The following is a 15,298-nucleotide window of genomic DNA, read 5'->3' on the forward strand; positions in this document are numbered from 1 at the left end:
TGTCTAGAGAGTCTCTTTCTATCTAGAGAGTCTCTTTCTATCTAGAGAGTCTCTTTCTGCATAGAGAGTCTCTTTCTGTCTAGAGTCTCTTTCTGCATAGAGAGTCTCTTTCTGTCTAGAGAGTCTCTTTCTGTCTAGAGTCTCTTTCTATCTAGAGAGTCTCTTTCTGCCTAGAGAGTCTCTTTCTGCATAGAGAGTCTCTTTCTGTCTAGAGTCTCTTTCTGCATAGAGAGTCTCTTTCTGTCTAGAGAGTCTCTTTCTGTCTAGAGTCTCTTTCTATCTAGAGAGTCTCTTTCTGCCTAGAGAGTCTCTTTCTGCCTCTGCTGGGAATCAAGGATTGAAAGTAGCTGAATCCCACAAATGTGCATATAATGGCTTTCACACAGGAAGCTGAATCATACATGAATAGGATTTAAACTTGTCAATACAATAAATTAGCAAATGTCTAACAATGACTTGCAGTGCAATATTTGTATTACATTTTTAATTGTAGCTTTACAACCATATATATATATATATTTATCTTTTACTTTATTTCTGATTATTTGTGTGTCATACTTCCAATGTGGCGTATATTGTGCATTTTATGGTCATATTTTATTCAATGGATCAAAACTAAAAGTGTAAAACCAACAAGTTGTGGATTTATGATTTATTTTGTTACCTGGACTAGTGGCTTGCTGGAGTTTGTCCAACACGGTGACTTGTTTACAGATGCATGAAGTTTAGAGATGCAGGGAGTTTCAAGATTGAAGTTGTGAATTTCAAAATCCTTCAACCAGTACTCTGACAAATTCCAGTGAGTATTACCAGTCAATATGTTCAGATGATGGTCAACAATTGCAGAAAGATTACTTCCAGTTCCAAATTATTGTAACGCTCAACTTTTTACAAGGGGATTTTACATTAGAGGAAGAAAGAAAAAGTGACTTCACATGGGAATCATTTTATTTATTTTTCTTTTGGAATCAAAGACTATTTCTGTGGTTTCTGGATAGAAAACGTATGTTGTAGAATGTTGAAAACAACCTATTCATCTGCTCTTGTTGTCATATTGGTTTGATTTACAAGGCTTTATTAAACTCATAAACACTCGCAATTAAAATAATCATGCCAACAAGTGAGTTATGTAGTCGTATTGCAATAATAATAAAGACTACATTTTTCTGCACGCTAATGAGTATGATGCTTTACCTTTTATCTCTTGGAAGCTCCAATAAACTGCCTGCAAACACATTCGATTGGAGAAGAAAATGTGGATAAAAGGCAGTTCATGCGTATTTGTATACATACTGCCAAATTTCCCATTGCATGCAGATCCTTATGTTAATGTTGGCTTGCGTCTGTTGCAGTGGAGGAGGTCCTGGTGCGGCTGGTGAACGGGTCAGGCCCTCACGAAGGTCGTGTGGAGGTTTTCCATGAACGGCGATGGGGGACAGTGTGTGACGACGTCTGGGACAAAAAGGATGGGGACGTGGTGTGCAGGATGCTGGGATACCGAGGAGTCGCTGAGGTCCATAAGACCGGACGCTTCGGACAGGGTAAGAGATGGTCGACACTCAAACATCCACAAGCTGTTGTTTTCCTGGTGTGTTTTCCTGCCGACCATGCAGCCGTTGGATTCAGCTTTTGTCTGTGGGATCCAGGACCGACAGATTTGGCAGAATTCTTTGATATTAAATGGATCAACAACTATTAGGATGCAGACCTTTTACCTGAGACTTTATGCTCAGTCTTTTAAAATATGGAGCCATCAAGTGTATATTTGAACCACCTTACAAAGGAATCTAGTTTATTCTCTTCAACTAACTCCCAAAGCCAACATTAGCATAGCTGTCAAAGCAAAAGCTGATAACATCTGCAGTTGCATTGTTGATTGTCCAGTATACTGTAGTGTAATTACCATTTAGCCTCATCATCCAAGATGTGATTCATTGATTCGGAGTCCAAACTCAAACGCTCATGACAAACAGTATGCAAACACAGGCAATGAATTAACATTAATATAATGATAGCAAACGGTATTTATATAATATTTCGTATGCACAAAATGCAACTCAAAGTGAGAGTAATAATTGCCTTCTTTTTTTCTTTTCTTTTCAGTTTAAACAAAAACCCAAATAATGTTAATTTTGTTAATTGTTTCAGTAAAAAGGGAGCTGTTTGGTCTGTGTTTCTCAGATGTGTAAATATGTTTTCCAACTTCTTACTTACATTTGCATGAAGGCATTACATGTATGCATAGTTGCAAGGATCCATGAGAGACCATAAAACATTCATGTTGTGTTGCTCATGTCTGCAAAGATGTCTGTGATGCACCGCGCAAACTTTATGACCTCAGGACTGGACATGCCTTCAAGGAAAAGAAGATTATATGTAAACGTCTTTCTCAGACAAGTTCCTGCGCCGATGAACGAGGTAGATAGAAACCAAATGCTGAAAACAAAAAACACAGATTCAGTGAATGTATCGACTGTATTTAAAGTAAACACCAGTATTAACTACAGTAAGACGAGATGATATTATGATTATGTCCCTTTAAGCTCATTCTTTATGGGTCAGTGGTCATTTTGTGTAATAAAAAAAAAATCTATCAAGACAGGAAATGATTTAAAACCAATTATCCCACAGCACATCTCCATGATGAAGTTTACTGATGGTAGTAGTTCTGATTTTTACTACCTCTGCATGTTCTGTGCTGTTGCATGGTTTTACCTGCAGTAACAATGCCCTAAAATGCTGCAGGGATTAGTATTGAGGTTTTATGGGGAAAGTCATGCGAGGCAGATGTCATATCCATCTCTCTCTCTCGCTTTGTCTCTGTCTCTGTCGCTCTCTCTTTCTCTCTCTCTCTCTCTCTCTCTCTCTCTCTCTCTCTCTCTCCCTCTGCATTTTATTTTATTACTCGGCCTTACATCATTCTGTCCAGGCAGAATTGTTACCAATAAGTCTGGAAAATTGGGGGGAAACATGCCTTTGATTCAGGGGACGACCACAACAGCACTGACTAACGTCACGGCTGGATCCAATTTAAAACTATCTGCAATTTAAATACATCTTTTCCGATGTATTACTTTTTATATGCAGAACATCTTTTCCGGCAGTTCTTAGACATAGATTGGCCTCTAACTGTTGGATACATTCAATTTCAATATTTATGAAATATTTATTTGTTCATGCCATGGCAGCATTTGACAGACGCATTGGTCCAAAACAACTTTGGGGGTAATTTGGGGTTCAAGATACCAACATTGCTATTAATGTTTGAACTGTTGTACAAACTGAGCTACAGTAACCCCATTAGGCAAATACAAAGAATCATGATTGCAATAATAAATACCCAATAAATTATTGCAATGCATATTGGATCCTTCACCAGTCCACCAGAGCAACAGAGATGCAAGAGTGAGTCTATTTATAATCTCACTTAGAGACAAAATAAACAAAAAGAGAACCAGAACAGAAGCTTGAACATGTTTTGCAAGCACAAATAAGAACAAATTGTTATTAAGTATTGTTTCGAAAACTAAACCATAAAACGATGCCTCAGATATTGAGGCAAGTTTTATAAAACCTGTTTCCTTTTCCTAAATTTGAATCTTAACCATGTAATCGTGATTTCTTTGAGTTGGGATGAAGTTTCATCTTTTTCTTTTCATTTATATTATATATTTTGAATGAACCAATATCACAAATCTTTTCGATCTGTCCTCGATTAATGCAAGCCAAAAAAAACCCCACAAAAACACAAAAAACTTTATGGTCAAAACTGATAGAAATCAGAAACCAATAGATTCAATTTGATTTAATTTAATTTATTTTGTGTAGCCTAAAAAAATCACAAATTACAAATTTGCCTCAGAGGGCTTTACAATCTGTACACACACAACATCCCTGTCCCGGGACCTCACATCGGATCAGGGGGAAAAAAAAGTTTTCTTTGCACCTGTGAACAAGGATTTCTATCTGGAAACATAAGAACTGAGCTTGTTCGACCTTACAATCAGTGAGAAGACACAGACATCAGCACTCGAGGAGAGTGAGTTATCGAGGTTCTGAAACTAAATCCAGCACTTTTCTAGGGTCGTTTTTTGTCAGCACATTTATTCAAACAGCCTTCCAATCATTACACTCTTTTCTAAATCGTGCCTGGGTGTTCCTTTAAAATCCCACACGGATGTTTTGGGGGGATTCAAGACTTATTTGTGATAAGTTTCATAAGTTTAATGCGAGCGGCCTGAACCCCTCCGGCCTACAGACAGTGCAGTACAAATGTGTTGAGACGCAGAATAAACAATTTAAAGGTCCATGTCCACAGCTGGGCCTCATGTTTCCCCGAGTGCATACCTTATTTCCATCCTGTGCACGCCTGCATGGAGACACGTGCGCCTGCAGCTTCCTGCTGCTTTGAAGATGTCAAATCTGCAGCCAATTTCTCTTCCGTTATGTTTAGTTGTGAAGCAAAGCAGGAGTCTTGGACGAATATGGGTTGACTGAAATTCAAATGCGTGCTGTTTATTTGCAGATATGAGCTTTTAAATGCAACATTTTGATCCGATTTTACAAAAATGTGCATCGTTTGTGGACAAAAGAAATAATGTATATCTCCTTGTCCTGGAACAAAAGTTGTATTTAATCTGTGTCTGCGGATAGAAGGGCCACGTGTTGTAAAGCCCTTTGAAGCACATTTTAGATTCGGGAAGTTGACCCGATTTCAATTTACATTTTGTTAGTCTTGGTTTCAGCAGGCAGTTTATGTGTCCAATGAGAAGTCTTCAAGACGTCGTACTTTCTCTCATTCTAGTTTTAACAGTCCAAAGTTGAAACTGGCAGAACTGGAAACGGATCAGTTCCTAAACACTTGTTAGCATTTGTAGGGAACATATACAGTCAGTCCTTCAAACACAAAAACACACACGTAGTCAAGTCTCAACTTAAGTGGAAGGACGTGCTGTAACAGTCATGACATTTTCTCTTTTGCATGAAACATCTCTGATGTGTCTGCTTGGGCTCAACGTCACATGTGTTGCAGAAAAGAAGGAAAAAAATAGACTTTGTTTGACTGGTAGCGTTTTGAATTATAATATCACAACGAACACATGAGCTTGGCAACATTTTTGGATTGATTCATCTCGTTCTTTCAAACAAACAATCAATTAAATATGACACAGGGTATTGTAGTAATGTGATGTGTTTGTTTTCCTTTTTTTAATGGGATTGTTTAAAAAAAATGCAACTGGGAGGGGAATCGTCAGTGACACTGAACAAAGATATTGAACAAAAAAACATTTACACCTCAAAGGTAAAGACAACAGAGATTTTCTTTGGTATTGTGTTGATAGTTTATTGGATTTTCAACCACATCTCTTATTTTCATGTTCTTGATGAAAATGAAACCTGTACATAAGAATATACGTTACTGTATATAAATACAAACACAAGAGAGCCTACAAAAGTGCACAGTTTACACATTAAATGGTTCCACATTGAAGAAATAAAGAAATTGATACTTGGTTTGTTCACTTTGAATATGTGGTACAGCTTAACTTCAAGACTTATTATGATTACTATAAATAGCTTATGCAGATAAATGATGTACAGTGCATCTCCACCTTTGTCATATAGTCTACATTTGCAAATCATGAATGTATCGCCTGCGATACACAGCAGAAGCTAACAGTTAACATGAGGAAGCAGAAATACTCCGTTTGGGTTTCCAAAGTTGGGTTTCAGTATTAACTGGTGAATTCTGCTACTTTGAACTTTTTAAAAAATTCAGAACATTGGCTCAGTTTACTGTTCCACACTAACAGCAATCAGATGGCCTTTATTTGGTGATAATTCATATTACTCTTGAGTTGTCTTGATCTTGACAGTGCCTTGAACTTTTAGCCAGTTATAAGAAGAAAATAAGGGAAGTGGAAGACAAATGGGTTTTAATTATTCAAGTTTATGAGCCAGATGGCCTGAAGCTGAACTTGTGCTGTTAATTATACTTCTTTGATTCATGTGCATTTTGATTTTGTGCTTTTTATCTTCCTCGTCCGTGACTTTGCCAACATCGTGTTTGTTGTATTGTTGGTTTCACTTCTCTGCATCTTTTTTTTCTTTGTTTGAATCCCTCACTGACTGCTCTGTACAGCCAAGTGATAAACAATTGTGACAGAGATGACTGTTACAAGATGTTGCTTTCACGGCATTACCGATGAGTCGGCCTCTCTTCTCACCTCCAGCGCATAAATAAACATTATTATTATTATTATTATTATTATTATTATTATTATTATTATTATCAGTGCATTATCAGCACTGTAGTTCCTTCACAGCTGAGCACCATCTCCTCTGAGCCTCTGAAGGGGCTTTCTCGAAACCCTCCAGTGAGTCACGGTTTGGCCAACAGGAACCAACTTTTTATAGGGAAACAATACGGCCAAAAGCTCTGCTTACCAGCTGGAACTGTGTCATTTGTTACCGGATACAATATTATCTGATCAACAATTCTGTGAGGAGTACTCGCTGTCTCAGTCAGAAGACTCGTATACGCACGCTAATGATGACGTTTCTGAGTTATGTTTTCGCATCTAATAACACATGCAATTGAAACCTTTAAACTCCTCATAACAGTTCCACCTTTTGGCAAAAAGCAGAGCAAATAACCACACAAAGGTCCCCGAACCCAAGAATCTACAACTCGCTCTTAAAATGTGAGAAGAGAAGAAGAACACAAGCTGCATCTAGATGCTGCGACGCAGATGTGTTACTGTGGGAGTGAAGTGGGGAACTCCTGCTTTCAGCGTCCCACGGCAAGAAATACAATGTCAGCATCATTCCCTGGGTTCAGGGTGTGTTTATGTTGAGTTTAAATGTGATTTATAATCCATATAACAGAGTACATCTGACCGAAGCCCTGTGTGACGCTCTCCTCCGTCAGCTGTTGGCTGCTGGAGCTGCTTGTGGTTAACAAGCAGCTCCAGCAGCCAACATGTTCACTCTCATTGGCTGCAGTTGCATACTTTTTAATACATGTTTGCGTGAATGAGCCATAACAGACGTCACAGAACTTGGACCGCTGATGTCAAAGTCCAGGTGCAATTGTGCAAAACGCCAGCCGTGGCCGGAGACGGTATGTTTTCCGGCCTCTATCCGTCTGTCCGGTCCATTCTCGTAATGGCGGTATCTCAGGATCGCCTGAGGCTGATTTCTTCAAATGTGGCACTTGATGTTGGTGGACAAAGGTCAAAGGTTACTATGCCCTCACAAAACACAAAAATCCATATGCAAATGTTTACAATTTCACGCATGTAAACGGCAACATGACTGGTTGGCAACTGCAAGGCGCTGATTCTAGATTAGAAAACTTAGGATGTCACTTTTTCTCATTTGTTGTATAGCACATTTTTACTTGTGTGTCTTGGAAAAGGGAATTTGTCCACCATTATTACCGCCGTCATACAAGACTACATTATTTACCCTATTTATTTCATCTTCAATTGTTTCTCTTTTTATATCCTTATGCTTATTATTTCCTTTATTTTTTTATTCTCTACCCTACCATCATTATATATGATAATTATAAAATATATGAACATTGTAAGAATGCTAGAAGTATGTACAACATCATATGAAAGCAAGTGTAAAACATTTTTGCCAATTAGTTTGGTGCCTAACAATCACAATAAACAGAGTAGTAGATAAAAGAAAAAAATAAGTTTTAGTTGAGAAGTTTATCCAAATGATCCATTTCGTACACGACAATGTGTCAATGATTTCCTCCTTTCTGTGCAGGTACTGGTCTGATCTGGATGGACGACGTGGCGTGTGAGGGGGCCGAAGACACCATCCACCTGTGTAAGTTTTCTGGCTGGGGCAAAACCAACTGTGGCCACGTGGAGGATGCTGGTGTGACGTGTGTCGTTTAAAAACATTCATGATCCCGACAGCGCTGCAGCGGACAGCTTTCTCAGAAGTTCATGATCTAACATCTGTTTTCTCCACGACACTGAATCATGGGAGCAATGGAAAAACGCAAACATTTTTTGAGCATCTTTGAGTAACCATCTGGGGATGACGGCACAACGGGACTCTTCATCACACTGAATTACAGAGCTCACCTGTCTTCAGTGGAGGCCGAAGGTCAGCTTGCAAAGGCTCCATCTGCCCTCAGAGGCTCGTCTGGGCGCAGGTTTGCTGTGCTGACCTCCGGTGTGGATTAGAACCTCTTCTCCCTCCCAGAGGCTTCGTTCGTCTTTCAGGTTTCTGAAACGGCACATAAAGAAAATGACTGAGACGTCGACAAACTGATTCTTCATTTACAGGCAGCTGCTCTTCACAGTATTACGTAGGAATGGCTTTTGAGTGATGATAAACATACACAGTGTTGCCTTATTATACATCATATAGCATTACCTAGGATTCAATCATTCGATGATCAGCAGGTAAACAACTGGACTCAAACGTTTTCATAATTTTTGGCTGCTTTTTAAGGTGGCCTGTGGAGTTTTATGTTCACATACACAAGTTTTGTTTGCGTTCAGTGTTACTCACCAAAACACATTGTGTGTATCTCAAATGTGGAGTACATTTATTTCCTCGTAAATCCAATTTTTTTTTTTTTTCTATTTTCAATCATGCATTGTTTACATTCATGTTTGCTCGCTAGCAGTCTTCCTTTTCCTTGGCTTTGTTGGCAACGCGTTTCTGTGTGCATTACTAACGAAGCTGTGTTTTTGTTTTGTTTTTAAACTCTCCTCTTATCAATATGTTTTACATTTTATAACCAGAGACTTATTACCAACTGTAAATCTATACAGTTTTGTTTTGTTATTTTACGGCTCGCAGATTACGCTCTCATCAATCTTATCTCCAGCCACAGCAGTCAGTCAGGTGTTTTCAGTCAGAAAAAGCTCTGACATTTCCTGCATAGCAGCAAAGGACAGGCACACACAGTCAGTAACAAGCTGGTGAGTTAAGTGGAACATTTAGCTTCTATACGAGACACATGTCTGAGTAGTTGGTGGAGACCAAAACAAACCTATAAGGAGAGTGAATATCGGACTTCCATCCATCAGGTGGACAGAAAAACAACTCCCACGTTGTTCTGGATGTGTAGATTGGCAAATATCAGCTGTCACTCCAACAAGATAATATACTGTATGTCAGGGCTGCCACCAAGCGAGAAAATAATCAATTATTGCAGAGCTCAATTTTGACCTCAATACCAACACGTGTTTGCAAATCACCAAAACAGTGTTTACTCTGCGCTGTATTTTGTATTTATTTTTTAATGAAAATGGATTTTGGAAAAAGCAGTCACAGCAGTCAACAATGAAGTGAATATGAAGAATAGAGAGCAGATGAGTATTAACAGATGGACTCTTGAACGCCAGCCCTGCACACTGTATGACTGTGTGTCCGTGTTTACTGCCAGAGGTTGTGTTGTTTCAGCATTAATGCATCTATGTATGTATGCACACTCCAAACCAACCATCACACACACACACTTTGTCTTCCGATTTCTTTGCCTCTCTCAGTGCGGTTTGATCGGCTGCTCTGGAATCCAAAAAGGCAGTTACCTCCCAAGTGTCCTAGCAGGAAACCCGTCTCTTTACCGAGTCATGTTTTATACTTAAAGAGGTGAAACATTTTTTAGTGAACCTTCAAATTTGGCAAACTGTTGAATTCCCTCTATTTTTGTCGTGAAATGTGTCTGTGTAAGCTCTTCAAACAAGTCCAAAATTGTCTGGCCCACTATATATTTTTCTGAAACTTATTCAACACACATGATGTCCTTTTAACAGTTTGTGTCCATGTGAGGGAGGGGAAAAAAAAAAGTTCAGCCAGAAATGATTTTCTCTACCTCATGTTCAAGTGCCTTGGGAAATGGGAAAAGAGGGTAGAAGCCAGACTCAGTAGACTGATGAGTCTCAGAAGACGCTACAGCAACTCAAAAGGGAATTGTGGACTTCAAAAGTGGATTGGAGAACTGACTCAATAGTGTGTAAAACAGGTAGAATTTAAGTCACTTCTGGTAAACAAAGCTGTGATCATTTTGTACATCTGCATTACTACAAACCTTTCTTTGGAGAAAGCAGGAAGCTAGTTGGTTATCTTTTCCATTTTAATTTGCTCATCTTTAATAATGAGAAGTTTTCCCTTTTGTTCACAAACTTTGGAAACCGTTTTATAAAAGCACTAATACTGTTAAATGTTTAATTATGTGACTTGTAGGACTAAATGACACCAACAGTGCAGTATGTCGCTGCCTAATATATCCAAGTTCTATCTTTCTTATTATTACTATGAAATACGTTCGAGCTGATTTAGTCAATTAACAGATCAATTTAGTCCTGTTGTCCTATTCAAGTATTTTTTCAAGCAAAGATTTTTGCTGCTTTTCGATTTGTTGTGTCATTTTTAATTGAATATCTGTTGTTTGGACAGATTAATTGATTATACAAAACCTCAATTAAAACACATACAGTACATAGACTCAGTATATATCAAAGTATCTTATAATGGAAACAAGGTCAGAGACTTTAATGTAAAATATACATCTGCATGAATCTAAAATTGTCACTTTAAAGCTGAAACTCTTTCACCTCAGACATCAGGCAGGAGGATTTTATTCTTGCCGCACAGGAAGCAATAAAACAATGACGTGTGAAAAACAGCAGCTGACAGTTAAAGAACCTCTTCTGATATCACTTTAAAGGATTTATGGGTCGTCAAATAAAAAATCAAAAGGTTTTCATTAAATAGATTCAAATATGGATGACAGATCCCTCACTGCAAAGTGGGGCTGCCAAAGTATAAAGTTACCTAGTGTGATAAACATCATTAAAGGACCTGTCATACAGTCAATGTACATTTAATTTACAGTATTACATATTTGGTATGAAAAGCTACAGTTTTATGTCCAGTAGTTTATTTTGTATATACTCCACAAGGTGGTTTGTACTGAAAAGGGAATGGAACAAATTATACATTTACAAGGTTATAGAGTTGAATACTTACCAACTATTGTTTGCATGATTGAGTGTCATACTGTAAAACACACACACACACACACACACACACACACTCTTTCTCTGACAATATCTGCTCTGTTTTTCTGTGCAGCCCTGAAGTGTAGCTGACAGTATCCCTGAGTGGCAGCCAGGTCGTTATGTGTCATCCTGATGACCCTCATTCATCTTGTAGTGGCGTTATTACTTCAGAGTTATTACTTCAGAGTTATTACTTCAGAGCTCCAGCCAAAGATAACACCCTGAGCTCCTTCAGTATATTTTCACTCATTGGCTTATTTGTAAAATAATATCATTGATTGAAAATAGTTTGGTATTTACTCAGGTTTGAGTATGTTTTATACCAAGGGGCCTTTGTGATGCAAACACATAGAACAATTAAGTATTTTTATAGAAGCAGGAACTATCATCTTGTTCGCCATTTCCTTTTTACTTAAGGTGCAAAGTGGAACAAGTAAAGGCCATTAAAAGAGATAAATACTGTGTAAAAAGCCAATTGCTTTGTCCAGTTTTTAGATTAAAATACGGAAAGAGGATATAGGCTTTGTTAAAGATAAATCTACTCAAATCAAACTAACTATTTGCTGGTAAATATGGATTGTGAAGATTTCAACATGTGAAACCGATGCAGAACAATCGCATATCAAAACCATATGGGCACAATTCAAAGCAGAAATAATATGCAACCATGTCTCTTCCGGTTAACCGTCTTCTCACAGCTAAATGTAGTTTGACTGGTTTCCTTCCCGGCAAAGTTACAGCCTATCGGATATCAACAGGATACAATTGTTGTGATGTGATTTACTGATTGGTTAGAGGCCCTGCTGACCTCAGATCAGTGGTTCGGCATCGTGGGGTCAGATATCCAGAATACTTTGATTTTTTATTAATGTAAAGCAGCTTAATGCCGTAACACTTCCAAAGTGCACTTAACCATTTACATGTCTCATTTTTAGAACTCACTATGCTTTACTCTGGCATAATGGCTCTAAGCACATGTGCTTACACACGTGTTTGTTTTTTTAGGACATTGTGCTGGTCATAGCACATAAAAGGGCTATGAGGTTAACAACATGCACACACCCAAATAAATGCCTCAATCAAACATGATTATGTCACAAGAATACCTGATCCAGTGCTTACAGTGCCTGATACGTTTACTTTGCTGATTTGTACCACTAACATGTTGTAAATGCACTGCTGAAGCAATAAAATGTAGATGTGTTTAAACAGGTGAACTTTGTTATTCCTGACAACATTAAGAGACGGGAGTTGGAAACAGGCACTTTCAAGAAGTCCACAGGTGAAGAGTTGACTCAGATGTGTGTGTGAGCAGTGGTAGAATGCAACTAAGTACATTTACTACTATGGCTTACTTAAAATACAAATGTGTAAGTACTTGTTCTTTACTTGAGTGTCTCCATTTCATGCAGCTTTATATTTCGACTCCACTACATCTCAGAGGGAGTAATATAGTTTTGATGTAATGTTTACACTTCTTATACTTAAAGCACATTTTTCTGATACTATTTACTTTACTAAAATAAAGTTTGAATGCAGGACTTTTACTTGTAATGCAGTATTTTCACAATGAGGTATTAGTATTTGTATTTCAGTACATAATCTGAATACGCCACTATGTGTGTTTAATGATCCCAAGGGCTGAAGCATGCGGGTGTGGACACCGTGTTTGGGCTTTGATTGACAGCTCTGAACAGTAATTACAAGTATGAATGTTTCCACATGTGAAGCCGATGTCGAAATGATTGGATGAAAAATCACCTGAAGTCCGACACACATGGCCGACAGTCAGAGCAAAAAGGACTCTGAAGCCGGTTTGACTCAACATGGTTTCACTTATTCTCCAGGAAGGTACAACTTTATATTTGTTTTTATTTGATAAAGTCAAATATATACTGTAGGTTGGTAAGTGGAACCAATTTTACAAATATGTAGAAGGGATAGGCTTTGTTACATATTTAGATATGTGGTTGGTTTAAATGAACGGACGGACAGACGGAACAGACAGACCATGAGACTAAAAAAGTAAAAAAGTTAGCTGAAAGAAACCAAATCCGTCCTTCTAGCTCATAATTATCTGTGCATGCGTTGCGACCTCTGAAGCCCGTTATCAACATAAACATATTGATTACAGCTGCTTTGAATTTGTGATAAATTCTTTGGGTGTGTCCAAACTTCTTCTTTAGTTGCTACCTAGTGCGCTATAACCTCTTTCTGTCAATTTGTTATGAGTGTGAATGCTAAGTGTAACATGCATCACATTACTTTCAGCTAAAGATACTAGAATGCACAGTGTGAGAGTCTAATTTAATACTGACTATGGTGTAACGATTGTGTATTTGTTTTGTAGTGGTTTAGCAGGGGCCCACCTGACCTGGGACGGCCTCTCTTGAGTGTTTTACAATCCCGATTCGACAACCACTGTTAAAATAGATAATAGCAGCATCTGTGTCTGCTCATGCGAGGATGTGTTGTGACACATTATTTCTGGCTCCGATTATTCACGCATGACAAAGTAAAACGTTTTCTACGGGCCATGGAGAACCACAACCAGAGATCAGAGGCATGACATTTACCATAACCACTGTTCCAATTTCTGCAATGAGCGCTACAGAGAAAGAGGAGAGAAACAACAGATGCCATAAATTCTCCTCAGCATCAGCTTCTAATCCTTCTGCCATCCCTCCCTCCTCTTCATCCAAGCGTTTGGCATTTAGTGCAGCTGGTTAGACTTTGTTGGCTCTTCTTTGCTTTAGCGGTCAGATCAATAAATATTTAGTTTTTAGTGTCATGACAGATGTAAAATGAAGCTATATTCTCATCAGTAAAAAGCTCACCCTAGGAGCATGAATCACGGGTGGTCCTGTACTTTAAGTCTTTTGTGTTCTATCTTTTCTCTATTTTTCTGAATTTCATTAAGTTAAATGATGTCGTCCCAGAAGAGGCTGTTGTATCAACAACCTGAAAGTCCTGATTCTCACGAGTGTTGCTTTTTACATACAAATGTGATTAGAAAATATAAATTTTATGTGCGTTTTTTGTTTTTTATGGCCATATGCTCTGGCCCATATGAGAGCAAGACATCTGGTTGTGTCAGCATGAAATTTAGACAAGAGTGTTTTATTTAACAATGTGCAAGCATACAGCATATGACATGTGAAGTCTTTTTTCAAAGTAAAAAAAAAAAAGGAATTAAAAAATGCGCAAAAAACCTCTGCTACTAGTTGCATGAATGATCCGTGTAAATGAGAAAAGTTGACACACTCCTCTAATTTTGTGTTTGAATCATGACATTAGAGCATGTAATTGTTCTTAATTGGATCATGACCTTAAGCAGCTTTCTTTCTGACTGTTTCTCTGTGGTCGGACCAGAGAGGAACCTATCCTCATTTTATCAAATGCACCACAGCATGTGGCAGCATGAGCCTGTGAACATGAGCTCACTTCCCCTCAGGATAACGAGAGATGGGGAGAAAGAGAAAAACAAAGCAGTAGTACCAGAGTTCCCATCCACGTCCAGTTGTCATTGGACCACATTCCTGCTCCTCTTACTCATAATGAAACGGTTATCCCTCCATACAATGAGAGGACCGAGCTGGGAACATCTGCCGTATATGTGAAGGAGATGAAACAATAACGGGATCATGAGAGTGGAGGCCTGGGTCAACTTCCTCGTGAGTGAAAGTCTTTCAGACAAGTCCCCTACATTAAAGAGAGAACAGACACATGCTGTGAAGAAGATCAAACAAATAAAGCACTGTCATATAGTTCTCGAGGACTAGAAAATCCCTAAATACTGAATTCAAAAACGTATACCTGGCACACTTAATTATAAATAAAAGCAAGAAACGAACGAGGAAACAACATCTACTCAGGGAACAATGTTGATTATTTTAAATTGTGGATCTCTCTTTCTATCTATCTATATTGTGTACAATTATTTTTTAGTTTATAAATAAAAACGAATATGAAGTCCATAACACTATATACATCTATCTTTTGCAGACTTGCAAAGCAGCTTGCCATATTCTATAATTGTATAACGTCACTGACCTCAGCTGCTGAAAAGCTGTATTACAACGGTAACGGATTCAAATTATGTTCAAAGATAACAAACACTGTTCCCTGATTGTAATCACAGTACAACACGTGTTGTCCGTATAGTCTTTCAATCACGCATACATCAATACAACAGACAAGCAGTTTAGCAAACTCTGCTGTTTAACAAACGACATTCGTTCAGTTTTTTCCTC

General features: G+C 38.2%; 1 protein-coding gene across 1 annotated transcript in view; it reads left to right on the top strand.

The window, feature by feature from the left end:
* scara5 (scavenger receptor class A, member 5 (putative)) overlaps window positions 1-12,233 on the top strand; it is a 61,183-nt gene extending 48,950 nt beyond the window's left edge. Inside the window, exons 11-12 of the mRNA XM_034526937.1 lie at window positions 1,353-1,541; window positions 7,786-12,233. Coding sequence (XP_034382828.1) covers window positions 1,353-1,541; window positions 7,786-7,919 — 323 coding nt within the window. The 3' untranslated portion in view covers window positions 7,920-12,233. The remainder of the gene's footprint in view (window positions 1-1,352; window positions 1,542-7,785) is intronic.
* Window positions 12,234-15,298: the final 3,065 nt, after the last annotated feature.

Source organism: Cyclopterus lumpus, chromosome 24 (genome assembly GCF_009769545.1).
Source record: "Cyclopterus lumpus isolate fCycLum1 chromosome 24, fCycLum1.pri, whole genome shotgun sequence".
NCBI lineage: Eukaryota > Metazoa > Chordata > Actinopteri > Perciformes > Cyclopteridae > Cyclopterus > Cyclopterus lumpus.